General features: G+C 55.6%; 13 protein-coding genes across 13 annotated transcripts; 6 read left to right on the top strand and 7 right to left on the bottom strand.

Annotated features, from left to right (window-relative positions):
* Positions 1–173: 173 nt before the first annotated feature.
* PHYSODRAFT_245863 (hypothetical protein) lies at positions 174–1510 on the bottom strand (the record flags this gene model as incomplete). The annotated part of the gene is made up of 5 exons (XM_009524775.1): positions 174–320; positions 382–448; positions 547–1100; positions 1176–1330; positions 1393–1510. The coding sequence occupies 5 exons, from the start codon at positions 1508–1510 to the stop codon at positions 174–176; spliced, it is 1041 nt and encodes a 346-aa protein (XP_009523070.1).
* A 154-nt stretch (positions 1511–1664) lies between these two features.
* On the bottom strand, positions 1665–5261 carry PHYSODRAFT_491323 (hypothetical protein; the record flags this gene model as incomplete). Its single annotated transcript, XM_009524774.1, has 2 exons — positions 1665–2938; positions 3179–5261. 2 exons carry the CDS (start codon positions 5259–5261, stop codon positions 1665–1667), a joined length of 3357 nt encoding a protein of 1118 aa, XP_009523069.1.
* Positions 5262–5715: 454 nt separating this feature from the next.
* PHYSODRAFT_313051 (hypothetical protein) lies at positions 5716–8258 on the top strand (the record flags this gene model as incomplete). Its single annotated transcript, XM_009524773.1, has 6 exons — positions 5716–6281; positions 6381–6417; positions 6484–6573; positions 6757–7122; positions 7334–7684; positions 7764–8258. The coding sequence occupies 6 exons, from the start codon at positions 5716–5718 to the stop codon at positions 8256–8258; spliced, it is 1905 nt and encodes a 634-aa protein (XP_009523068.1).
* A 209-nt stretch (positions 8259–8467) lies between these two features.
* PHYSODRAFT_298513 (hypothetical protein) lies at positions 8468–10137 on the bottom strand (the record flags this gene model as incomplete). Its single annotated transcript, XM_009524772.1, has 2 exons — positions 8468–9820; positions 9928–10137. 2 exons carry the CDS (start codon positions 10135–10137, stop codon positions 8468–8470), a joined length of 1563 nt encoding a protein of 520 aa, XP_009523067.1.
* Positions 10138–11528: 1391 nt separating this feature from the next.
* PHYSODRAFT_496204 (hypothetical protein) lies at positions 11529–12086 on the top strand (the record flags this gene model as incomplete). Its single annotated transcript, XM_009524771.1, has 1 exon — positions 11529–12086. The coding sequence occupies one exon, from the start codon at positions 11529–11531 to the stop codon at positions 12084–12086; it is 558 nt and encodes a 185-aa protein (XP_009523066.1).
* A 231-nt stretch (positions 12087–12317) lies between these two features.
* Positions 12318–13298, top strand: PHYSODRAFT_497579 (hypothetical protein; the record flags this gene model as incomplete). The annotated part of the gene is made up of 2 exons (XM_009524770.1): positions 12318–12583; positions 12803–13298. Coding segments are annotated over 2 exons (762 nt in total), but the record flags the coding sequence as incomplete, so codon positions are not given.
* Positions 13299–14234: 936 nt separating this feature from the next.
* Positions 14235–14864, bottom strand: PHYSODRAFT_424466 (hypothetical protein; the record flags this gene model as incomplete). The annotated part of the gene is made up of 1 exon (XM_009524769.1): positions 14235–14864. A coding segment is annotated over one exon (630 nt), but the record flags the coding sequence as incomplete, so codon positions are not given.
* An 83-nt stretch (positions 14865–14947) lies between these two features.
* On the bottom strand, positions 14948–15521 carry PHYSODRAFT_489148 (hypothetical protein; the record flags this gene model as incomplete). The annotated part of the gene is made up of 2 exons (XM_009524768.1): positions 14948–15052; positions 15090–15521. The coding sequence occupies 2 exons, from the start codon at positions 15519–15521 to the stop codon at positions 14948–14950; spliced, it is 537 nt and encodes a 178-aa protein (XP_009523063.1).
* Positions 15522–15875: 354 nt separating this feature from the next.
* Positions 15876–16529, bottom strand: PHYSODRAFT_328467 (hypothetical protein; the record flags this gene model as incomplete). The annotated part of the gene is made up of 3 exons (XM_009524767.1): positions 15876–16032; positions 16128–16287; positions 16520–16529. The coding sequence occupies 3 exons, from the start codon at positions 16527–16529 to the stop codon at positions 15876–15878; spliced, it is 327 nt and encodes a 108-aa protein (XP_009523062.1).
* A 185-nt stretch (positions 16530–16714) lies between these two features.
* PHYSODRAFT_350536 (hypothetical protein) lies at positions 16715–17958 on the top strand (the record flags this gene model as incomplete). The annotated part of the gene is made up of 1 exon (XM_009524766.1): positions 16715–17958. The coding sequence occupies one exon, from the start codon at positions 16715–16717 to the stop codon at positions 17762–17764; it is 1050 nt and encodes a 349-aa protein (XP_009523061.1). The 3' UTR covers positions 17765–17958.
* Positions 17959–18089: 131 nt separating this feature from the next.
* PHYSODRAFT_328465 (hypothetical protein) lies at positions 18090–18992 on the bottom strand (the record flags this gene model as incomplete). The annotated part of the gene is made up of 1 exon (XM_009524765.1): positions 18090–18992. The coding sequence occupies one exon, from the start codon at positions 18990–18992 to the stop codon at positions 18090–18092; it is 903 nt and encodes a 300-aa protein (XP_009523060.1).
* Positions 18993–21634: 2642 nt separating this feature from the next.
* Positions 21635–22405, top strand: PHYSODRAFT_496661 (hypothetical protein; the record flags this gene model as incomplete). The annotated part of the gene is made up of 2 exons (XM_009524764.1): positions 21635–21820; positions 21956–22405. 2 exons carry the CDS (start codon positions 21635–21637, stop codon positions 22403–22405), a joined length of 636 nt encoding a protein of 211 aa, XP_009523059.1.
* Positions 22406–22731: 326 nt separating this feature from the next.
* On the top strand, positions 22732–23451 carry PHYSODRAFT_489140 (hypothetical protein; the record flags this gene model as incomplete). Its single annotated transcript, XM_009524763.1, has 2 exons — positions 22732–23112; positions 23188–23451. The coding sequence occupies 2 exons, from the start codon at positions 22732–22734 to the stop codon at positions 23449–23451; spliced, it is 645 nt and encodes a 214-aa protein (XP_009523058.1).
* Positions 23452–23720: the final 269 nt, after the last annotated feature.

Genomic DNA, 23720 nt, shown 5'->3' with positions numbered 1-23720 from the left:
CATGAGTGTGTGCTGAAGCCTCTGCTGTAGGTTGTCAAGTGTTGTTCAGTGTTGACGGGAACCAGGCATTCCGACGATAGACAAATGCAGAGCTGGGATTAAGGAGTACGAAGTCTGGTCTCGCGCGTACACCGTTGTGTTGTTGGTTGTCTTACGGTGTGTCAGCAGAGAGATTAGCTGGTCGAGTCCATGAGGTCCAGCAGGTCGTCGCCCGCTTTGCTCTCGCGCTTGGCGCCGTCGTCGTCCAGCTTGAAGTCGCGCAGAATGGCGTCCGTGGAGCTCTTGCGGTCGCTGGCGGCGTCGATCCAGATGGTGGGGATCTCTTTGTCGTCCTCGTCGTCGCCGCCGCCGGGGCCCTCCTTGGTCGGGTCGTCCGGGAACAGGTTGATGCGCAGCGCCTTGTTGTCCCCCTCGACGTCTTTCGCGGACGCGGATACGCCCACGAGGTCTGCGAGCAGGTTGAGGCCGTCCGCGGCCGTGGCTTTGAATGTTTTCTGGTGCTTGCGTGTGTCCAGGCCCTTGGCGCTCGCGCCGGCGCCGCGTAACTTGCTGTCGGCGAAGAGCTGGCGTGTGGAGCGCGAGAAGCCGCCGCTGCCGTCTTTCGAGTCGGCCTCGTACATGTTGAAGCCCAGGTGCGCGTTGAGCTGGCCGCGGTCGAGCACGGAGCCCTCGGGCGCCTCGACGGACCCGTCGGCGCTGGCGATGGCGAATGAGTCCTCCTCCTCCACGCGGCCGGACGCGTCGAAGTACTGCGTCATGCCAGGAACCTTGCCGCCCGTGGCCGTGAAGCCCTCGTAGTGGATGGCCAGCGTGCCGTCCATGCCCTGGATGCCGTTCTGCAGGAAGAGCGACACCTTAATGCGCGTGTCCTGGAAGAAGCGGCACAGGTACTGCTTGAGCATGTAGAAGTCGGCGGGGCTCATGCGGCCGAAGTTCTCGGACGTGAGCTGGATGGTCTCGTCCACGAGGCGCTTGACGTCGGCCGACTCGACGAGGTTCTTGGTGTTGGACAGGTGGTTCATGGTCACCTGCAGCAGCTCGTCGGCGGACGAGCAGGACAGCACCTGGTACTTGAAGCCCATGCGCATGAGGTCGTAGAGCTGCGGCAGCATCAAGAGACAAGAATCGGTCAGGGCGAGCGACTACAGACACACCCGGAGCAAGGCAGAGGGCACCTTGTCCATGCTGTTGGTGTTGAGCCGCATGATGGATGAGTGCGCGAGGCGGTCGAAGATCTGGCGCGTGGACACGTTCGAGTACATGCGGTGCGGCTTGAAGAGCTCGGCCATGAACGTCTCGTTGTACATGGTCTTGACGATGTCCTCGAGCACTGCGGGCACATAAGGAATTGGTTAGCGGCCACTACTCGCCCACCCCACTGAGGTCTCTCACCTTTGGAGCTCTTGTCGCGCGGGATGTTCTGGGCCTTCAGCCGCTGGTCCAGCACGTAGATCATCTCGGCCCCCATGTTCACGATGAGCATGGGCATCGTCATCAAGGAGCCCGTCATGGTGCTGCAGGCAGCTCTATTGGTCTTAGCTGCGTTACTGTGGAGACTTCCGCTGGAGAGCCGCACCCCCTCGTGCAGATCTACGCCACCGACTGGCCACGCCCCAGTCGGGAACAGCAGACTGCAACTTCAACTACGAGTACAAGTTCCTAGTTCAGGCCGCTGAGTGCAGTGTCAACACTGCGCGTGGCAGCAGGCGCTCAAGCACCAGCTCCAGTTCTCCCAGCGCCGGGCCATGCGGGCCAGATACGTCACCGATACCGGCCGCCGCGGTCGACACCAAAAGATCAAGGGCTTCAAGCAGAGGCTGCGCCGGCGACTCGGAGCTTGACGGGTCCAGTTGAAGTGGCAGCTTGGATCGACTGGCACTGCCACTGCTGGATGGCTGCATTGTGCACGTTGACGCTCGCTTCAATGCTGCCACAGCGCAACGATGCACCGCCGGACTGCTGTGGGGCGCAGGTAGCAGTCGAGCCATGGCCAGCCCCATCATGTGCGCGTTGGTGTCTGTGGCCGACACGCGTGACAAGTACGTTGTCCGCTTCCACACGCTCGCGTGGAAGGCCGAACTGCACGCCACCGGCAGCAGCCGCGTCCACGTGGCCCGCCGATCCGGGTCTTGCTGCAGCTCGCGGAGAACGCGAGAGGCCACGCGAGTCTCCCACGCGTCTTTCGAGGCGCTCGTGCTGTGGCCATGCAGGAGCTGAAGGAGGAAGACCGCCGTCCCGATCTGAACGAGCTGCGTCGCGATGTCGTCCAGCGCTCGGGTTTGGGCGGAGGCGAGCACTACGTCGTTCGTAGCACCGCCACTCAGAGCCATGTCCATGAAGGCCAACACGGCGTGCTCGGCTTCGATTGAGGATCGAAGCTTCAGTATCTGCGCCACCAGCAGGTTCGACACGGTGGCACAGATCGACTCCACACCCGAAGACCCGACCAACGCAACGAGGTAACGCAGAGCTTCGCTGTCCGTGTAGTCGCGTGAATCAATCTCCCCGGATGCCGCGGGGGCCAGCACGAAGCAGCACTTGCGCACAGAAGCCAACACTGCGGGTAACGCTGGGGATGAACATGTCGAAGGATGACACCTTCTCGTTACCAGTGAGACGAGCATCCAGGCGATTCGATCGACCAGCGACCATGCCTGCAGCTCCGTCTGGGCGACGCGGGGCGTGTCTACCGTCCACTCTAGCAGCCTCTTGTCCTGAGGCAACACCGACACCACCGAGTCACACTCGGTCTCCAGCGCCTTGGCAAGCGCCACTTGAACAGCTTCACCCAACGCAAAGTTGTCGCCTGCTTCGAGCTCATAGCCGCCAAGTAGCCTCTGAACGACACGAAGGAAGCACTGAACCTGCTCACACGCGTCTTTCAATGAGCACCGCAGTGCAGCCGCGTCGATAGACCCCGTCGGGAACGCCACAAAGTCTCTCAAGTAGCGGATGAAGCAAGTGTGCACTTGATTGACGATTGCGGTCGTCATGATTCGGCCTTGCGGATGTTGCGCGATGTGGACGAGGATGGCACGGACCAGCTTGAGATATTTCTCTTCGCAGCCGATGGCCGCAGGTTTGGGACCGACTGACGCGTTGTTGCTGTTGTTCGTGATGACGCTCTCGCTGTTTCGAGTCAAAATGGAAGACGTCACGGTTGTCGGTGAGGCTAGACGCAACTCTGCGTTGCTTGGACGTTGCACGTGGCTAGACTGCACGCGCGAGAAGCTGAACAGCTTCCTGGTGCTCGCTGTGATCTTCGTCTCCACTTGTTCGGCCTTTTCATCGGGAGCTGGAAATATCTCGTCGCGCTGGAGACTGATGTCCCGCTTGACCACGGCCTCGAGCCCTAGTCCGACTTGCTGCACAAGACTCGCCCGCATCCGGTCGATGCGCTGCATCATTCGTTCCAAGTGTTGCGTGGCTTCTTCCGTGTCGACTAGTTCATCAAGGATGTAGGTCCCAGCAGCGAGACTCAACAGGATTTCCATGAGCGCAACGGAAGAGCACGGCGAAGTGGCTACTGTCTGCTCGAAGCACTGCTCGAATACGACGTCCCCGAACCACCAGCACTTGGAGAAGCTCGCTGCGTGCTCCACTAGCTGGGAACTAACACAAATGTACTGCGTGTGCCTCACAGCGCACTCCATCCGAGCTCGTAGAACGTCCAGCAGCGGTAATTGCGTGCCCGTAACCAAGTGGGCGTTGGCTTGACGCCACTCGCGCACCCACGTGACTCTGGTTGTCGACGAAGAAGAGCTCACTCGGTACCGCTCCCTGTCCAAGAATCCTTCAAGCAGCGGCTGAATCACCGAACTGGACGGTGTCGACTCGATAGCCGTGAACAGTTCTCGGATCGTGAACGCGATCCCTTCGGCGTCTCCATCCACCAGGAACGTTTGGTAATACTCGGCCAGGAAGAGCGCGTGCTCCTCCATGAGCCCACGAAGTCGATGAGAGAGCGTCAACAACTCGGCCAGCTCGCGCTCAGCTCCGCTGAAGCTCGGAAGCACACGGTGCAGGTGCTCGGCCTTGATGTGAGCTGGTAGGAGTGGTGCCTTGGTGCCTGGATGGTGGCACATGGCCCACTCGATCTCGTCTCGGGCGACGGCTGGTGCTGCCAGCAGCAGAGGAAACGATGGAGCAACTAGCCCGGGGTTGTGCTGCATGAGCTGCACACAGCTCTGGAGGAGCCATGCCGCCACCTCTCGGCGTTGACGATGCACTACGCCACAGTTCCTCAGCGCGTGCTTGCCGAGCGCGCTCATGATCTTCTTCAGCGATACAGAGGACCGACTGCCTCCAAACGAAGGCATGGAACTTGAAGCTGTTCCTGTACTGAGCGCCGAAGCGGAGAGGGAAGAGGTTATCTGCTGGTAGAGCAGGTTGTGGAGGTTGACGACATGGTTGCGATGTAGCGTGAGCACCAGCCGATCGCGCGCGATGATCTCCATGAAGTCCCACAACTGCAAGAACGACGAGGCGTTAGTAGGTGAAGTTGGTGAAGACGGTGACGTTGGAGACGACGGCATGGATCGAGGCGACAACGGGGATCCCCCCTCGGCGTTCTGCAGTTGGTGGGGGACGCAGAGCACGACGCAGATGACCCAGTCAGCCACGTCCGCAGCGTTGAGCAGGTCCGGCAGACTCGAGTGCGACGCGTAGGCGCCACTAACCAGCGCTTCAAGGTCGAAGACCCCCTGGTGGCGCAGCTTGGCCAGGTCGTGACACCCTTCGTATCGCTCGAAGCACGAGAGTGCAAGCGCAGCGAGAGACGCGCCTTTATCCGCGACTTGCGCTTGGAAGTCGTGCTGGATCCTGAGCAGCGGCGCCGTACCGAAGTGAAGCACGAACTCACGCACGCGGTGGTCCGTGTGCTCAAGCGGGGAATACTGAGCAGCGGCAGTAGCAGCGGCAGCGTCTCCGGCCGCCTGAGCGTAGTGGAGGAAACTGTACAGAGCCAACAGCCCTGGAATCACACTGAACGACGTCCACAGCAGCGTCACCTTGACGTACTTGGCGACGGTGGCGAGCACCAGCCGCGTGAGCTGCGGGTGGCTGTCGAACGTCAAAAGACTCGAGTCGCTGCTGCTGTTGTCGGCGAAGAACCGGGTGAGCGACTCCCATGCGGCCTGTTGCCAGTGGTGCAGGTGCTTCATGAGGTGGTAGATGCTGGTGGCGACAGAGTGCAACGCGCTGCGCTCGGCGTCCCCCGCCGGCAAGCTGGCGTTCATTTTGTCGATCGACATGGCCTGCATCGTCAGGAACTGGCGGGCGAAGAACTTGACGACGGCGTCAACGTCGACAGATTCCAGAGCCTGACGGACTTCCGCCATGCTTCTCCCCTTCCCCAATGAGTGAGTTGCTGTCGACGAGTGTCGAGGACTCGGCGGCTGCTTGGGATCTTCTCGTGAGTAGTGGACGATCACGTCTTGGTTCTCCTCCTCAGATGGAGGAGCTGCAGACCCCTTGCTCTGGGCCTTGAATAGTGTCATGTGGCAGCTCAGCCGAGCCATGAGCTCGTCCGCTTCATCGATCAGACACGGCAGCTCATCCAGCAACGTCGATACCATTATTTGTCGCTGAGAGCTCAAAGGGACGGTCGCGGAGTGATGGAGACACAGAGAGAGACGGCTACTGCTTAATCGAGTATTTTTATCAAAGTTGAAAGCTTTTCCAAACTCTTTTCACCTTAGTTGAGCATTGGTGACAATGTCAAACCAGCAAGAAGAAGGTGAAGACTCGGTCGAGATCGACCAGGAGAGCGCGAACTTTCGCGGTCTGGAGCTCACCGTCGTGCCCGCTCGAATCTTCTCGCTGGAGAATGTTCGACGCCTGGATTTGTCTGTCAACGGACTTACGCGGTTCCCTGGGGCGCGTGTGAGCAGCCAGATGCCGAGCCTGGAGGTGCTGAATCTGAACGCCAACTTGTTGCATGTGATGGAGGACGTCCTGGCCTTGGCGTCGGCCCCTCGCCTCTGTGAGCTCGATTTGAGTGACAACCCTCTCAGGTTGAGCCACAACCGACTGTACTTGCTGGAAGCTCTGCTCTACCACGAAGCCAGTGTCGAGGAGGAGATTCTACGCGAGCTGCATCGGGATGAAGCCCTCAAAAACTTTGTTAGCGACTCGCAGTATCCGAGGAAACTGCTCTACCGCTCGCGTCTCCCACGTCGATGCGCATTTCCGATGCTGCAACTGCTGAATGGCGAGTGGATTTCAGACCTGGAGTCTCGTCAAGTGGAACTTGAACACGGTAAGCCTCTGGAATACTTTCGGTCGCAAGCTCGAGGAAGAAATGCAGGGAAAGCTGGCGGCAGGAGAAGCAACAACAACGTCAAAACAGCAAGAGAGACTGCGATCAATGTGAACGAAAGGTCATTCGACGGGAGTCGAATGACCGTCAAGCAAATGGTAAGATACCCGCCAAGCTTTTTTCATGTTTTCGGGTTGCTCAGCTGACCCATTTCCTGTTGTCAGCTCCGGAACGAAGCACGAAGTACCGCAATTCCATCGCCACAAGTGCTAAAGCACTATCAGATCGACACGGAGAGTTGTGAGGAGGTTTCTGCAGGACCGGATAAAACGCCTAAATCGACAAAGGTCTCAAAGCACTTGGAGCTCAGTGGCGCCAGCAGTGATGAAGACGATGAGCACGTGCTGATGCAGCGGCTTCATCGTCCTTTGAGTTGGCAACAGCCTGCAGCAGACGCAGATGAACCGAAGGAGGAAGAGGCAGTCTCCGACGTCAAGCGCCCTAGCGGTAGCAGCGAGACGGAGCCGTGGAACTACCCGATCAGCACCTTCGACGACTTGCACAGCGACGAGCGGCAATACGTCCGGTACAGGAGCAAGCACGTTGGAGGCACTTTTGAGCGGGACGACCACTTCTTCGAGTCCACGACGTTCCTCGACTGCGTGGCGCAGTGCGAACGCTCTCGGCGACTAACGATTCGAGCGGTGGATCTACTAACGCAGCCTCACTCGACGTCGGAGTACTCGAGCGATCTGTTCCCGTCGCGATCAACGCCTCAGCTGCCGTTGTCGGAGTCTGCCGCCACGTTGACAGACAACCTCACCTCGAACTTCACCAAACAACACGCACAGGAGAGCTTTCAGGTAACAACACGCTGTTTGTCTCCTTGGAGCGATATACTCACCCCCTAACTTTTCTCCAGCGCGTGACGGATTTTCAACAGAAACGAGTGACTGTCGGCGGTCATCGCATCGACGCAGGTTCGATGGGCGGCCTGAAGATGTTGAAAATGCTATAGACTCGTAACATTCAACCTTCTTGCTCGCAGAGGTCGGCGATTATTTGTTGGGGGAGCACATCTCATTGAGGCAGAAGACGAACCAGCTACTGAGCGGCCAGGCTGCGATCGAGACTCGTTGGCGCGATAACGCGCACGGTATCGAAGCGAGCTTGGAGGAGTCACTGAGCAAGGTGAAGCTGCGGAATGCCGTGGATCTCGCCAATACTCTCGGCGGTGGCAAGGAGCAGAAGCGTCACATCCAGACGCTGATCGACGCAGACGCGAGGGTGATTGAGGAGGAGCGCGTGATGGAAGAGCACAAGGCGCATCGACAGCGACTGAGACGGATCAACGCCCGCCAAGTGGTAAAACCTCCCGCAAGACGTGACGTCGAGCTCGCCAAGAAATTGGCGAGTCTGCATGAGGTATGTACCGTATGAACAATGGCTCTTGTGTCTCCGTATCCGCTGTGCTGTGTGTCCTAACCTTCTTCGAACTTGTCAGGAATCTCCATGGCAGGAACGCAACTGGAAGGCGAGGGTGAAGCTACACGAACGAATGCAGGAAGAGGGCGGAGTCGTCGAACAGCCTACGACGTCATCTCGTCGAGCGAAGAAGCCCCTCCTGGCTCGATCCAAGCTGCAACTGAAAACGTCACGGTCTTCTGAACGAGTAAAGACTTCGAAGGATGTTACGCCTGCCGTGGCGACGTTCCGCACGATCGAGACTGTGGAGATAGCAGCGCTGGATCCGTTAGTTGAAGTGAACTCCCACGACCTCCTCGTGCGCTGCTCGGAGATCCGCCAGCACAAAGACAAACACGTCAAGGCGCTGGTAATGCACCGCGATCGGTTCCTCGAAAACGAAGCGGAGTGGACGCACATGCGCCAAGACCCTATCAACGTCGTCCGCCGGCATCTTCGACGAAAGCTGTACCAAGACGTTCAGCAGGTTCAGATCGGGAGCACGGAGTACTTTTACTCGCCCGTCTTCCAGTAGACAGCAGCTCGACAACGCCGCGAATTGACAGTCTTACAACAACAATTCGTTAATAGTATGCAGAGTCCAGGAGCTCGTATCTCACCAGCATTTTCTATCGTACTTTGCTAGGTCCAGGCAAAATCTGTGAGCGGCATCCCGGCCTGGCTGCACGATCTCTTTGAGAAATTGAAGCAGCCGAGTAGTTTCCCTTGAAAAGGAATTCCGCGTCATGCGCTCGGCAGTTGATCTCCATTCTCGATCTCGGTATACCTCGCCAGGTTCAGGTCGCTCTTTGGACGCGGGTTGCCACCAAAGACCGGCTTGAGGTACTTCTCGTCCAGCTCGACCCATCTGCTGTGGACACTCACCGAACCAGGAGGAGAAATAGTGGGCTGCAGCAGCGGCTGCTGCTCGTCGGCCTCACCCGTGTATGCGTCTTCGTCAGTGGCAAGTTCACGCTCGGGCTGCGGGTCCCCGGTGAGCCCCAGGACACGCAGCAGAGGCCCCGTGGCCATGCCGAAGAACACCGTCGTGAACAGCACCAGGAACAGCGTCGAGCTCTTGAGAATCGCCGCGTGCACGGGGTCTCCAGTCGACACGTTCAGCACCAACGCGAACGCAATGGCGCCTCGCAGGCCAGAGAACCAGATGACGATCATGTACGAGAAGGGGATTTTCTGGGTCTCGGAGCGGCCCAAGTTGGCCAGCGAGCAGAGCGGGAACGTGTTGAGCGCTCTGGCCAGCAAGCACGCGCCAAAGTTGGCGAAGATGAAGCCCCAGTCCCAGACGAACGAGTCGCGGTAGGCGAACACGCTGAGCCCCAGGTACAGGTAGATGAAGTTCTCGGCCAGAAACGCCATGGTGGACAACAGCTGCTTGAAGGCGAAGGCGCTGGCCTTGGAGATATTGTACATGTGGTAGTGCCGGATGAAGACGCCGCTGAAGAAGACGGCCAGCAGGCCGCTGAGCTCGAACAGGTCGGCGGCCAGGTAGCTCGCGTAGCAGCTCAGCAGGATGATGGACATCTCGTAGATCGGGTGCTGTCGCAGGGCCGGGTCCGAGTGGCGCAGGAAGTAGGCGGACGAGTAGCAGATGGCCCCGGCCAGCGCCACGGAGCCCACGCCGATGCTCAGCAGCCGGAAGACCATGAACATGGCCACCTGCACGTTCACCTCCGAGTTGCCGCTCTCCACGAACCTCTGGAAGAGCGTGAAGATGACGATGGCCACTGCGTCGTTGAGCACGCTCTCCCCGAACACCAAGTTGAAGAGCAGCGACGGCGCGCGGCACTTCTTGAACACCAGCAGCGTGGCCACGGGGTCGATGGCCGAGATGAGGGACCCGTAGAGGAACGCCTCGGCCGACGTGAGCGGCGTGACGAGCCCCAGGCTGCCCAGCCAGAGCAGGATCCCGCCCGTGGCGAAGGTGGCCAGCAAAGTACCAACTATTGCCAATAGCAAAATGGCGAAGAAGTTGCTGAAAAAGCCCTTGCGCTGCGTGTTGAAGCCCGCCTCGAGGATGATTGGGGGCAGCAGCCCCAGGAACAGGATCTGCGGGTCCAGGCCGGCGCCTTGCACGCGCTGCAACGGCAATAGCAATAATCATAAAATAGTTGCATTGGTTAGAGAGAGAATTTTAACTTAATGCACGTGACAATAATATTGGCCTCGCATTTCAGTTTACGCACCGCCTCCGAGACAAGCGCCAATAACCCGCCGCTCAGCAGCCCGCAGAAAATGGCCCAGGACGACGTGGACAGCAGCGGCGCCTGGCGCATGCGGTCGATGCGGTAGGCCACGTTCACCAGCAGCAGCTGGATCACGGCGCACACCAGCAGCTCGGCGCCGGCCCAGCGCTGCTGCTCCTCCTGCTTCTCGGCGGCCAGCTCCATGGGCATCGCTCACGAACTGTGGCTCCTCTGGGGGCAAATCTTGCAATGGCAAACGGTGAGAGAGAGGCAGGCCTCTGCCACGCACTTGTTTGAAAATTTCCAAAACACGGTGTGTGGGTTAACATGCGCTCGTCTTTAGTAAAAGTGCGTTAATTTTAGTAAAAGTTCGTTTTTACTCTAAGTAAACCCAGTTTTTATAGGTGTTGAAACCAGTAAAAGTTCCCACCCCCAAACGGAGAGCCCATTTCCCTCGGTCCAGGAGCTTTTTTGGACCCATACTAAAAAGGCGCGAACAGGCCGATATCTAAGATATAAAGTATTAAAAACCAAAGAGACCTGTCAGAACGTATAATCCGATAAAAGATTGCGACAGCAGTACCGTGCCCTGGGCAAACTGCAACAAGGGCCCGTCGCTAGACGGTGGCGACGCTGCCAGAAGAAATGTGCGGCCGCGAGCGTGAGAGCTCGCGCTCGCCGGTCCAGCATGGACAAAAGGTTTCCAGTATACAGGTTCTGGGGCCCAGCATACAGCTTGTTGGTTCATAATATACGCGCACAGAAAATACTCTCTCCCCATGTTCCGTGCGTAACAGCGCACAAACGAGGATGAAGCACAGCAACCAGCGCAATTCTGCCGGTCTGCCGACCGTTGTGTGCTGATCTAGGCGCTAATACCTGGTCAACTTACAGAAGACGAAAGATGGAAGCTGACCTACCGAGGGTCTCTCGGAGTATTCTTTCTCGATGTCAACATACATCAAAACGACACCCTACAGTTTCAGTATCCACGGCACAATTGCACACACGCCAAGACACAGACGCCAGGATCTGCATAGGCGTGGTTATGCTCGTCTACAGAGGCAACTTGCCGCATCGTAGTGGTTTTCGGCATTGTCGTCTGGGACTCCCGAGCTTGGCTTCTGCGAGTCGCAGGGCAGGATGTCCTCGGGCGCAGTGTCGGAAGCCAAAAAAGGTGTACAGGTGAGCGCTTTTGTGGTCCTGCTGCGGACAAGTTGTTGAGCTCTCGTGCCAGCAAAAAAGACCGACCGAAGAATTTCACCGAGAATGTAGTATTGAGACTACAGAGCGCGGATGGTCAAACCAGCAAGGAGGTTAACTCGCATGATGGATACGCTGAATCTGCTGCTGTATCGGTCTCTGTCGTCGCCGGTAAAGGTCGAAATGACGACTCAAGTTGTACGCAAGTCGAGAACCGTGATGATACTGCTGACGAGGGATTAGTGTACGCAATTGTGGATCGCATGCCGGTAGGGCTTGCGTATTGGTACAGGGTCCAGTGGCGAGATGAGCCTGATGGATACCGGTGGGCCGACTCATGGCTGCCCAGGAAGCGTTTGCTGGAGGACGGCTTTGAGAAAGCATGTGCGGTCGTGGACATGTGGAAAGCGTCTAAGTACGCGTCGGTTTACGAGTTTTGCCGAAGGAATGGACACGTACACAATATCGGTGCCTCGCCGTCAGCAAATGGAAAATGTGCAGTTGTTGCTGTGGAGACTGCAGTTACGCTTCTCGGTAACTCTGGTTGGGCACCCCCCGGGTGCTTTGGTGCATTTGTGGAGTACTGCGACCAGCGGGGTCGACCCTTGTCGCCTGACGGTCTGACCACTCGAGAGCTTTGTTTCTACATCAAATACCTGAATGATCGGTGTGGTAGTTCGAAGACAAGTCAGATCAGCATCCGCGTATTCGATGACAATTTGCTAGGAGGTGTCAACGGCAAGAACGCGTCGGAAGTATTGGTGAAATGCGCTCTAGCGGATGGAGTTTACGTGTGCGCTGCCTACAGTTCACTACGAGTGACGCACTGCTTTGCGATCAAAGTTTTGAGAGGTGATAAGCTCATTTACGATGACAACAATGTTGCGGTGGAAATTCAAGCCTATGACGCAGAGTGGATCATGGAGACTATCTTTTTGCGCCGAATCGTGCTATAACTCCCTTAGTATTTTTGGCTGACAGCGTCTTCGTCTTAGGTATTACCTCGATTGGCTTAGCCACAATATACATTGCGGTAAGACGGAAAGTTTTTTAAATGAAGCCTTGGGTTTGTTACTTACTCGTGTCTTATTACCACGCTGTTAGTCAGGTCAGACTGCAACACGCGTTCATTCTACAAAATCCTTGAACCAACCCAGAAGATCGTAGCACACCACTCAGTATGAGGGGTATGGATCTTCGCGGCAGCGGTGGGGAATCGATACGCGCGTTGGTATGCAAGCTTTCGTCAAACTCTACCTGAATTGGAGCGGCGTACGCGTGACACAACCTTCTTGTGGGGCCGTGGCGGTGATAAAATTCGGAACGCTTGGCGTGACATTGGGCCGGAGGAACGCGCACGTCTAATCCAAGCAACACTGGATTCCAGTTTCCCCAATGATACGTACGGCATCATGGACGAACGTAAGGCTTACCCAGGACAACGAAAGAAGACGTCTGGCACAACATCGCCCAAGACCACTACGGCCAAGAAGACTACGGCCAAGATGGCCACCGCCAAAACGACTACGGCCAAGACGACTACGGCCAAGAAGACTGTGGTCACAACGTCTACTGCCACAACGACTACGGGCAAGATGACTACGGCCAAGACGAAGCGGCAACACGTTCAACCGACTTCCACGAACAATCCAAAACGTGTTCGATACAGCAGTCGAGTGACTGATGAGCCGATGCCAACCCAGCCTGTACAGCATGATACTCAGCTGCAAACACGATTCGCAGAGATGGAGCGCGCGGGTAACAACTACTACACAGTGCTGAGCAAAGAGCAGGGTCTCCGAATCCACGCAGCTTACAATGGCGGGAATATGGTCGGTATTATCGAAGCTGCTGTGGCCGGTGCGCAGAACGCGGTCGTCTTGGCCAGAATCAAGGACAAACCTAAGACAGTGGAGGACGCGTTTTCCGCCGTCGCACTTCGCCTGGACGATGTACTGGCGGTTCTAATGGGAACCGCTCAGTTCGAACCGGACCCTGAGTACGATCAACCCGATCCAAGGTTTGCTGCGGCGCGGATTAGACGCGCAAAACGACGATATGTTGATACCAAAAGCGCCCTGTACAAGCTTTGTGTTGAGCTTGGAGCGGATGAACCTGGTGAGATCGTCATCGGGAATCGTACGAGCCGATTCGTTGGGAGAGTTTAAGTGCATCGAAACTTTTTGTGAGGAAGCGATTTAGGCTGTGGGTATCGTCGATTTCCACAGCGATAAAGCAAAGAATACATGTATTCAATCACCTAGAGGGTTTGACCTAGTCAGTGTTCTCTATTCTAATAGAATATCTTGAACTGTCAGCGCTGGTGCTGCATGAGCAGGCCTTCCAACGGGCCCTGGGAGACCTTCAGAGCTGGGAGCTGAGGATGTACTGTTCGTCTGCTTCGTTTTTCGGCTAGACGCTTTTCCCTTCGACTTTTTTGGTTTGGATTGCTTACGCTTGGATCCGGAACGTTTTGCCTTGGCCTTTGCTACGATTCTGTTTTTCAACTTCGCCAGTGGGTTGCGTACACTACTGGTGATGTTAAATTTCCGGATAACCGCTACAACATGCCAGCACATCAGCATTTTCAAAAAGTAGGGACAGGTGCATCGCATGTGTGTGATGTCAACTAGCCACCCATCGGAAGGCATTCCTATGCGATGCGAACGCCGTAGAGACCATGATGTGGCTTGCTCGAAAAGCCTTTTCCAATTCGTGACCGTGTCGTCGTCCTCCTGTCCATCTGAATCCAGTCTAGATCGTAGTATGGCTGGGGTATCGCTCGCCGACGAGCTATCGGACGAATCTGATGTTGGGTTGTCTTGCGTGGATGTCAATGATAGAAACAAAGCCAATTGGCTGCTCGGTCCTGTTGCCGTATCGGTACGCGTGGAGGGAGCCGCATTGACTGTCTCCAGAAGAAATCCGTTTTCTTCTTCAGCTTGTTGGTCCGTGTCGGCGCGTAGAATCTCGAGGACTCGTACTTGGTTCGCATCGCTTGTCCTGGTGATAACAACTCGAGAAGCTTCAAGCATAGCTGCCGCTGCCTTCACTAACTCAGATGTTGGTGTGGATGTATATTCTGCTGGCGCGGGCTTGACGGGACTCGTCGTTTCGATGACGGTCCCGATTTTTTCGAGTAATCGACAGATATTATGCTTACGGCGCTGCAGAAAGTGCTTTAGTCCTCCATTTAGGTTCTCGCAGGGATTGTTGGTTAATGTGTAGCCCTCAGGATCGTGGTACAGTTGCCATCGCCAATAGCGGCCTGTTAGCCACTGCTGCTCGAAGTAGTCCGCGAATTCAACGAGATGTGTCTGCTTGCGCCAACTAGCTATTTCTCGATCTCGTGTACGCTCAAACTCCAACAAGCTTTGCGTAAAATGCATGTCGACAATCGAGTTCATCACATTTCTCCTTTCATCAAAGGGCAGGTGCTGTGTGCGTTTACGTACGTTGTACATAACGTGAAAATAACACATCAGCTTCGTAGCATTTGCAAAACAAGACACATTCTTTAGAGCCAAGAATTGAGCATCCTCAGCATCGCTCATGGTTGCATCGATACGAAGTGTTGCTCCTCGAACATGCCGGACGACGTCAGCAAAACTGCGCAAGCACTCGGTGTATTCATGTTCCGTGCGCCGACTCACCACGAAAAAAGCACCAACTTGGTATGAACGCCCTCGGTCCGTGAAGCCGCAAGTTATCACTGGATAGCCCAAGTCGCTAACCTTAAACGTGGCATCCGCATGGAACTGCACAAAATCACCAGAGTGGCAGAACCGTAGGCAGCTATCGATAAGTGCGAGAGACGTCACCCCAATAATGAAAGGGTCGTCGTCCTCGCCGGACCCCACATAAATAAAGCCATCCGTGTCCAACTTAGGTCCAAACAGAAAAGCAGAATCTGGCTGAAGTTCTGGTTTGTAGCGGCGAGCGCGAGCCATTTCATGCACGGCCTTGATTGAAGTTTTGGTGCCCTTCGAACGCCGGTGAACTTTCAGCGCATTTTGAATCTGGGAGAGCTCTGGCCATCCGCCTTTAGATGGCTTGATATTTGCTTGCTTCTTGAGATGTGCCAAAATAATACGTGGGGCGTTCCCAATCTCATCTTGTGCCGCGATAAATGCTTTCATCGGCTCAGTCACGACTGGCCGATGCTCCGCAGTACAGGGAAGAACACCACGGGCATGTGCCTGCTCGTTTACAGTTATCTGCCACTTGTCCTGAGCTGTGCAGTAGAACACCTTCCAGACCACGCCACATTTGCCAAACTCGCGACAAGTGCTGCTCAAGCACCGAAGACGTCTTTCTGTCATCGTATGTTCACCAGCACAAACACGGCAGTTGTCAAAGTCGACCTTGTGAAATATCGCCGAGCAGCACATCGACTCGTCACGGTAGTCATCGAATTCCCCCCGTGGAATTGTGTACGGCTAGCTGATGCCAGCCAGCCATGGCCGCTCCTGAACGAAAACCTCTGTCTGCAGCCGCCCGTGTGGTAACTTGGCCAGCACAATTAAGCTGATATTTATATGCCTCACAGTGGTTAGCAGTTATATTGGTGCCCCACAAATATAGTCTCTCCCTGTTGTCACTCCAACTGTATGGTGCAAACCCATATTTATATTCACTCCCCATGTACGTATATTTGTGCCTACAAATCTGTATATTTTGACACCATCGTCTCCAGCATGCCGGCAACTTGTTTCGAGTTGGCTGACACAGATGGCCGGCCCAGCCTATGGCCCGATGGGAAGCTTCCAGGCCAGCTGAGAGAACGCGTGGCTGAGACGATGCGCAGCGCCGACGAACGTGCGCATCTGCTGCAGCAACAGCGGCGTGGGCTCCATGTCGGCGATCTCGCGCACTTGGTCCATGGGAATGGGCGTCTCGTGCCTGCGGAGGACAGAGGGGGTTACCACCGAAATAGGTCAGAAAATGGACTGCTGTGTGGGTGGGTGGCAGGGGGGGGGGTGCAGCACGGTACGCACAGCTCGGGGGCAGCGGGCGCTTTGGGCGTGGCGCGCGCGGCCCAGCGCCGCCGCGCGGAGCTGCCGCTGTGGCGCCGAAGCAAGTCCAGGCGGATTCCGTTTTGTCGGGCGTTAAAACTGCCGATGTGGAAGATGCCAAAACGAGGTTCAGTTGTGGCATCTTCCACATCAGCCACAAAGAACGCGGGCGCGGGCCCGGAATTTTCCCTTCACCGTCGTGCGCTGCGGGGAACCGCAGGAGCGTTCTTATCGGTAAGCGCCACAGGGGGCAATTCCTCCAAGGGGGAATAATATAACTAGCTAAAAAACAGGGGCCTCATTGGTGCTCAACTTCAACGGGCAGACTTGGGGCGGCCCCGGCACAAGGCGACACGCGGGTTTGCTTACTGTACAGCACAGCATGAAGCGCCAACAATGGCGACCATAAAGAGGTTTCTGATCAGTTACAGAACACCTTTAGTGAAATCTATATAATCCGTTTGCAGCTGAGGAATCCAGATAGGTAACACATGGTCAGTTAGAGGGGTTCATTTAGGGAGGTGTCACTATCCACACTCGGGTGTCCACAGTCCAGTTCGCTTCGAGCCATGGTGCTGCGGATCCCCGTCATCTCGACGATCGAGGGCCTGGGCGCCGCCGTGCGCCAGCGTCTCGCGGCGTCCTCTGCCGCTGCGCAGCAAGTGGAGATCGTGGACGTGCCCGCCCCGGCGCAGGCCTCGTGGCCGCTCGACGCAGCGCAACGCCGCGCGCTGGAAGACGCCGAGTTCGTGCTGGCCGACGCGAATTTGGGCGCCCAGTTGCTACTGGCAAAAGACCCATTTCCGCCGAAAGAGACCCTTTTGACGCGGGTGAAATGGGTCCAATCCACCTACGCCGGCGTGGAGCCCTTTTTCAAGCAGTTAGCACTCTCTAACCAGGCAACTCCCCCCACCTTCACCTTAACCCGCGCGGGCGGAATTATGCCCAATGCCATGGCCCAGTACGTCTTCGGCTGGATCATCGCGCTTGAGCGCAAATTTCTGCAAGTGCAGGATTACCAGAAACAGCATAATTATGCTCGAGCCGAACTCGCGTACCGCTCCTTCCGGCCGCTGACCGTGGGCATCCTCGGCCTGGGGGAGATCGGCCAGGGCATCGGCCGCTTGATGAAGACGGCGGGCTTCCAGGTCGTAGGCTTCAAGCGCCGCACCAGTGCAGAAGATGGCTACAAATTGCAAGACTGCGCCGATCGCGTGTCCTCCGACCTGGACGAGGTTTTGGGCGCGGCCGACTTCGTGGTGAATATTCTGCCCAGCACTTCGGCTACCCGTGGACTGCTCACGCTGGAGAAGTTGCAGGTGTGCAGACCCAAGCAGCCGGTGTTCATCAACGTCGGACGGGGAGACGTCATCAAGGAGTCGGAGCTGGCCCAGGCCCTGGACGACGGAGTCTTCTCCAAGGCGGTGCTGGACGTGTTTGAGACGGAGCCGCTGCCCAAGGAGAGCCCGCTGTGGACTCACCCGAACGTGCTGCTCACCCCGCACGTGTCGGCGTTGAGTCTGCCGGAAGAGGTGGCTGACGTGTTCGTCAAGAACTTGGAGCTGCGACTGAAGGACCAGCCGATGTTGTACCCGGTCGACTGGGCCAACGGCTATTAGGCTGGTGGGGGGAGCGAGAGTGACGGGAGTCCACACCTTTGGTACCAACGCCGCAAAAAGCACTCAGCTTCGTGAAAGCCGCATCGGTGGGTCATTTGCAAAAAAATAATCTCCATCGTCGTCTACAAGCGGGTAAGTGAGCTTAAAAGAGGTTGTTGTGAAGTTCTTACAACTTCTGCTGGACTGAGTCCCCCTCCAATCGCATGAAGCAAGGCATCGTTGTATTGCGGTGACTGAGAGAATTTATACGTGAATTTCAACAAGCTTCCATATCGCTTTCGTCAATATATTGTCCCTTGAGCAAGCTGCACGTAAACCGATTGCGTTAGGCAGGTTGGTTGGACAGATCTTCCACAACCGTCCAGCCACTGGTGTCGGAGGCTTCAGTCTGCTGCTCGCCGCTTGGTACCGCTGGTCTTGACACGATCTCGCAGTCTCCACAAACTGTTGCGAGATGATCTTGAGCAGCGTCGACTACCATCGGCGCATTGCAGACATTGCAATGGCGTGGCTCGGGCTTGTCAGCTTTCGCCGCGCACACTTCACAAAATACGCCCTTCTCGTTACACCCCGTCAGTTCGGTATGAACGACCCTCGGACTGTTTCCACAGAGCCGGCAGGTGCGGAATACGAACGGACTGGGCGCTGGGAGCCTACTCACAGTTGGCGGAGGCGACTGCTTTGACTTCGGTTCTGAATCCGTGCTGACAAACTTGCTTTTCACCTTGCCATCGTTGCCTTTGAGTGGTGCAAGCCCGAACGCTCTGCAAATTTCGTTGCACTCGTGAGAGCTGTACAAAGCGTCCATGCCTGCACTCGCGAAGTCGGCGGGGCCGAACGTTCCTTCACGAATCGAGTGGATCAGCGGGTCCCTAAAGACGCTGCCAACCTCGTCTCGATCCACAGCCATGAGCGTTCCCAGTGTCTTCTGCCACGTGAAGTGGCTGAATGCTTGAGACTTGTCGCCAATTTCGCTCTCTTCATTGGCGGATTTGGTAGACTTCACCACGTATGGCTCCACTGTAAACAGAGTCGTTGATGCGTCAAGTCCCTCGATCTCGTACCAAGACGCGATCAATCCGTCACCGACACTACCGTCTTTAAAACCTGCCGAGAAATCCGACGCGAGTTTCCGAGCCACCGCGTGACGCTGGGCCTTTGCATTCATGCAAGCTTCAGATGTTGCTGCAGGGTCGACGTAAACTTTCGCCAGACAACACTTCTCCATCTCGCAGTCGAAAATGGCGTACGCCAGGGGTCGAAAAAAAGAATACAAAAACAATTATTACGGTATTGTTCCACTAAAATAATTGGTTATTGGGAATCGGCGTATTGCAATGATTATTGAGCTTTGTGAGCTTCAATATTTGTCAGTATTTTACCTCCATACAAATGTCAAGATACAATGCAGACTCAATACAATAATAGTGGTAGTCAATTGCGCAGCAACAAGATGAGTTTTTATTTTTCAGGGCTTGAGCAAAATATGCAGTAGCCGATCACAGCGAGGCCAATCGACTACCCCAACTTGAAGTTTCAGCAACAACAAACATTTTTTTCTGCAAGCTTTTGCCCAAGAGGATTGCGAACATTTAAAACGATGCTGTCTTCATCAAAACTAGGACGAGGCACGTTGCTCTATGAGTGTATTATTACGGTTACATGTATTGTGGTTTTCAAATATTTTGCCGCCCGATTTGACGTGTTATCTCAGAGTCCGATTTATATAAAATGGAGCTCCTACACACCTCTCATGACGCATTAGAACTGCAAGACATTGGGGACAATAGTACACTGTATATAGCCACTTCATAGCACTATGGCCAGCTAAATCACCTGTGTGATCATCTACGGCCGCTACAACCTCGATCTGAGAGGGCCCCAGACATGTTTTCGCGGCGGTCCCTTTGCCGGCGAAAAGCGGCATTTCTGGGCCCTGCTTCGCAACTCGCAGCCCCCAGACGCAGATCGGGCCAGATATAGTTTGCTTCCCTCAGCCCCTCCTGCTAAATCGGAGCCCTCCAGCAAATCGGGCCCGATATATCAGACCACCCGATTTGCCAAAACGGATGAAAGCCACAATGGCATTCAGGCCCACACGAACTTTGTCTATTGTACTGCTGCTGCGCCAATCGACAAAGGCTGCGCTGGTGTTGTCTGTCCCGCTCCTCCACAAACTTCTCCAGCTCACCAAACTTATCCTGCTGCACAATTGCGCCTCCGGTTGTAGGCGCGTGTGCACCCCAAGCTGTAGCTATGTATGGTCTCACCGCTCTCCTTCATGTGCGCGGAACCGGCGCACGCCATCGTAATCCTTTGACGTCAACACGGTCTGCAGTCAGCAGTTGCATGTAAGACCTGCTTACGCATCCATACGAACCACTTACTTAAAACCCGCCCGCACAGCCTCAGCGCGTTGCCTTGTGAGCACGCTTCATTGATCTTGGGCGGGGTGACGCGCCATGGAGGCAATGACGACTGGTACCTATAAGCTCCACCTGCAAATGCAAATTAGATGCCGATGAACTCCACAGGCAGCGATTCGCACACGAACCTGAGTCCAATCCCCACTGCGCCATACATGACCCCGCGCACGCCGCTCCCTACCGGCTTGCTGACAAGGTTTGATAACACGAGACACGAGTCCATCTTGCATGCCGTTGCCGTGGCTGATGAGCTCGCACGAGAAGCTCTGGCCAAGCAAGCGGCGCGGGCGTGGGGGCCCGCGTGTCAGCCGTCGGTCAGCCAGACCGTGGGTTCCACCAAAAAGAAAATCTTGTTGCTGCGAGCCCAGGTAGGCGAAAATTATTCTGGCCAATCAGAGCGCTGGAAAATATTTCTATCTTGCTGTGAGAAAAAAATCTCTCTTGTTGCTGCGCAATTGACTACCACTAATTACTGTATTGTTAATAATTGATTATTGGTGGGAGTCGTATTGCAATGATTATCACGGAAGAAAGAAACCTACAATACAATTTTATATTTTATTTTCCGACCCCTGCCTTGGTTGCGAACGGCTTTGGGAGAAGCCGAACTTTCACTCGATGAGTGACACGCTTTAGTTCCGCGTTGGCCCAGTTCGCATCAGCGCCATCAGAAGTGTGCACGTGGAGTGAATGGCGAACGACTTCAGTCTCGGCTGTTGCGATGAGCTCACCCCAGTTAAGTCTTTGGCAGTAGACACAGGTTCAGATTCCTGTTTCATCAGCTTCGTGCTCCATCGTGACAGCGGCAGCAGGTGCAACGCGCACTGCAGAATCCACACTGACAAACTTGGCGATAGGAAGCGAGTGTCGTGGCTTGCATATATTGTACGAGGCGATCACAGACGAGCGCAGACAATTCATCCCCCCAAACAACGTTAGTGGCGCCCCAAGGAAGTCATTTTCCGGACCTTCCATCAGCGTGGCGCGTCTGTATTCGGCCTCGAGCATCGCAGCCAGGATACCAGTGCTCTCAATCTCAATCAAGGAGAAATCCATGCCGCTCTTAGCGATCAGTTCCATCAGAACTGGAATGTTGCCTCCCCCGTTGGTGCTGGCGTTTACCAGTGCAGCCATTGTAGTGGCGTGCTTCCGGTGCGAGCCGTCAGTGATCAATACGACGCGTTTCTTTCTTGACTGGTAGTTCATCTCGAGCACCTTCTTCAATCCATCGACGATGCCATCGGGTCTGCAAGTTGAAGGTGGCGGATGCGTCTTATCCCGGAGAAGTTGAGGACAAAGCCAGAGTTTCCCGATGTCGCAAGTGTAGTTATAGTTAGATCTAGCAGGAGGTAGAGTTGATGATAGCTCACTTGCGAATTCTCCTCGCTCTAGCAATAACCTCGAAGGAACCCCCCTTCACGGACGTTCAAGGCGACCTTTCGCCATGCCTGCCCAGTATGTCTATCTAAAACCAGGCGTCTTCACGGCCGTGGGGTTTTGCTATGGCAAAGTTGACGCTTCAGCAAAGCGAGGCGGGAAGGTCAAGGTCAAGCTCGTTCGCAGTGGGCGGTGGACGGAAGCTCAACGCGAGACTAAGGAGCGGCAGTATGAAGAGATAGCCTCGAGAACGGTGACGACCACTGAGGCGCTCGACGGAGCGGGCACGTTTGTTGGAGGGGTGATCTGCACGTCTCGAGTGCCAGCACGTGGAGCAAGGGTCTGGGACTATGGCGTCGTTGTCGGCTACAGATGGGACGAAGACCAGCGAGGATCACTGGATGTGAACTTTAACGGGACAGTAGTCATCGCACATGAGCCAATAGCAGTGCTGGATGTGGTAGTCGAGATTTACGCGTTGCGGCCATGTATGGGCAAAAGTGTCAGTCTCAGTATGCCACAAGAGCTTCGGCAAAAACACGAGCAAGTGTACAACAAGTTCAACGGTGTCGGGCAGGTCGCAGTGCGCGAATCCACCCCGATTCTTGAAGAAGTCGGCGCGAAACGTTTGGACGAGACGCAACTGCTGCCACTGCTCGACATTACTAGTTTCGAGGTGAGTATGTTACCTATTCACCATATTCTCGACTATGTGTACTACAAGGACGGTGGCCGCTCGCCCCCAGACGGAGTGTTATTCGGCTTTTCGACCAAGTTCAAGCCGTGCCAGCCCGCCCCCAAGCGACTAGTGAAGGCGCAGGCACTGGGGCGGAACTGAGCGATGGTCTTAGCGAGTCAGAGGAGGATTCGAGTGACGAGCCGACACCGCCAAGAAGCTCAAACGTATCAGCGCAGAAACGCAGAGGTATTACTCGGGCCGGCCACGCGCAACCGACACGGGCAGAACCCGGGTATGGAGTACAAGTACCAGAGAGTGGCGATATCCGTCTCCAAGACAACTTGGACCAGATCATCTCATTGCGGAGGGCTGACATCGCGGTTCCGCCGCGGACTACGGCAGCTTCGTCGGAGAGTGGTCAGTTGCAGCCTACGACAACCCAGACACGAATTCACGTGGCCCTCATTAACGGTAAGTACGCGTCAATGACGCCCCAGCAATTTCTCGATTTCGTTCAGATTCATTGGAGAAAGTTTGGTTTCTTTCCGCACCCTGCTGTCCTGCGCGCGCTGTTTGGTTGGGACTTTGGAACAAGAGGATTGTCCTTGGCGCATTTTACTCGTGTGACTGAGCAAGAGAGACGTGCGAAGGTTCGCAAATTTGACATGAGTAATTTCTCGAAGAAGAACAAGCTTCCTACACCGACCTCAATTGCAACATTTTCAGCTCTGGTAGGCGCTGTGGAAGTGCTGTGCAACCTGGCTCGCCAGTTGTACCAACCGATGGTACAGGAAGCATTTGCGGCTGCAGCACCTTTTCTGGGAGAGTTACAAGTCAGCGATCTCCCGACGTCAGAGTCTGCGTTGGTCGAGATAACGGCTTGGGTGGATGACCGTCTTGAACTGTTTCGTGTCTACGTGTCTGAGGACAACTGGACGGAGGCCGCATCAATCCAAAATCATTTTCCGGCGTCACACGAGTCCTTCGTGCGAGTCTACCGGTTGATCTTGCGTCAAGATGTCGCGAATGCGCTCCGAGCCTCAAAGTTACCTGCTATTCGCGATGACGGTTCAACTCGAGGAAAGCAGCGATCAGCACGAATCCCTCTGGCTGTGCGCAAGGCGTTGCCAAAACAGGGTGAAAAGCAGGTTTGCTTGCGGTTTTTGTCGGCTCAGGTTGCCGGGGCAAGAATGGCAAGTGCATAATTGACAATCTTTGTCACTTCAAGCCTGCCGCCTTACCTGATTTTGTTCGAGACTTCATTGACAAGAATTATGGAGGATTGTCGTCTGACATGCAGTGATGGTGCCTAGAAGCGCATCGAGGGCTAGGCGCTTCGAAGGAATTCGGCCCAACAGTGGACACACAAGTACGTAGATCAATCTAACCCGAATATGGCCCCAATACATCGTTTGTATTCTGCAAAAACCATATCACGTTGTGAAGATCCGTCGTCTGCTCCCGCCAAGTCGTG

This window comes from Phytophthora sojae (assembly GCF_000149755.1).
Source record: "Phytophthora sojae unplaced genomic scaffold PHYSOscaffold_3, whole genome shotgun sequence".
Classification (NCBI taxonomy): domain Eukaryota; phylum Oomycota; class Peronosporomycetes; order Peronosporales; family Peronosporaceae; genus Phytophthora; species Phytophthora sojae.
This window is presented reverse-complemented; position numbering and strand designations above follow the sequence as displayed.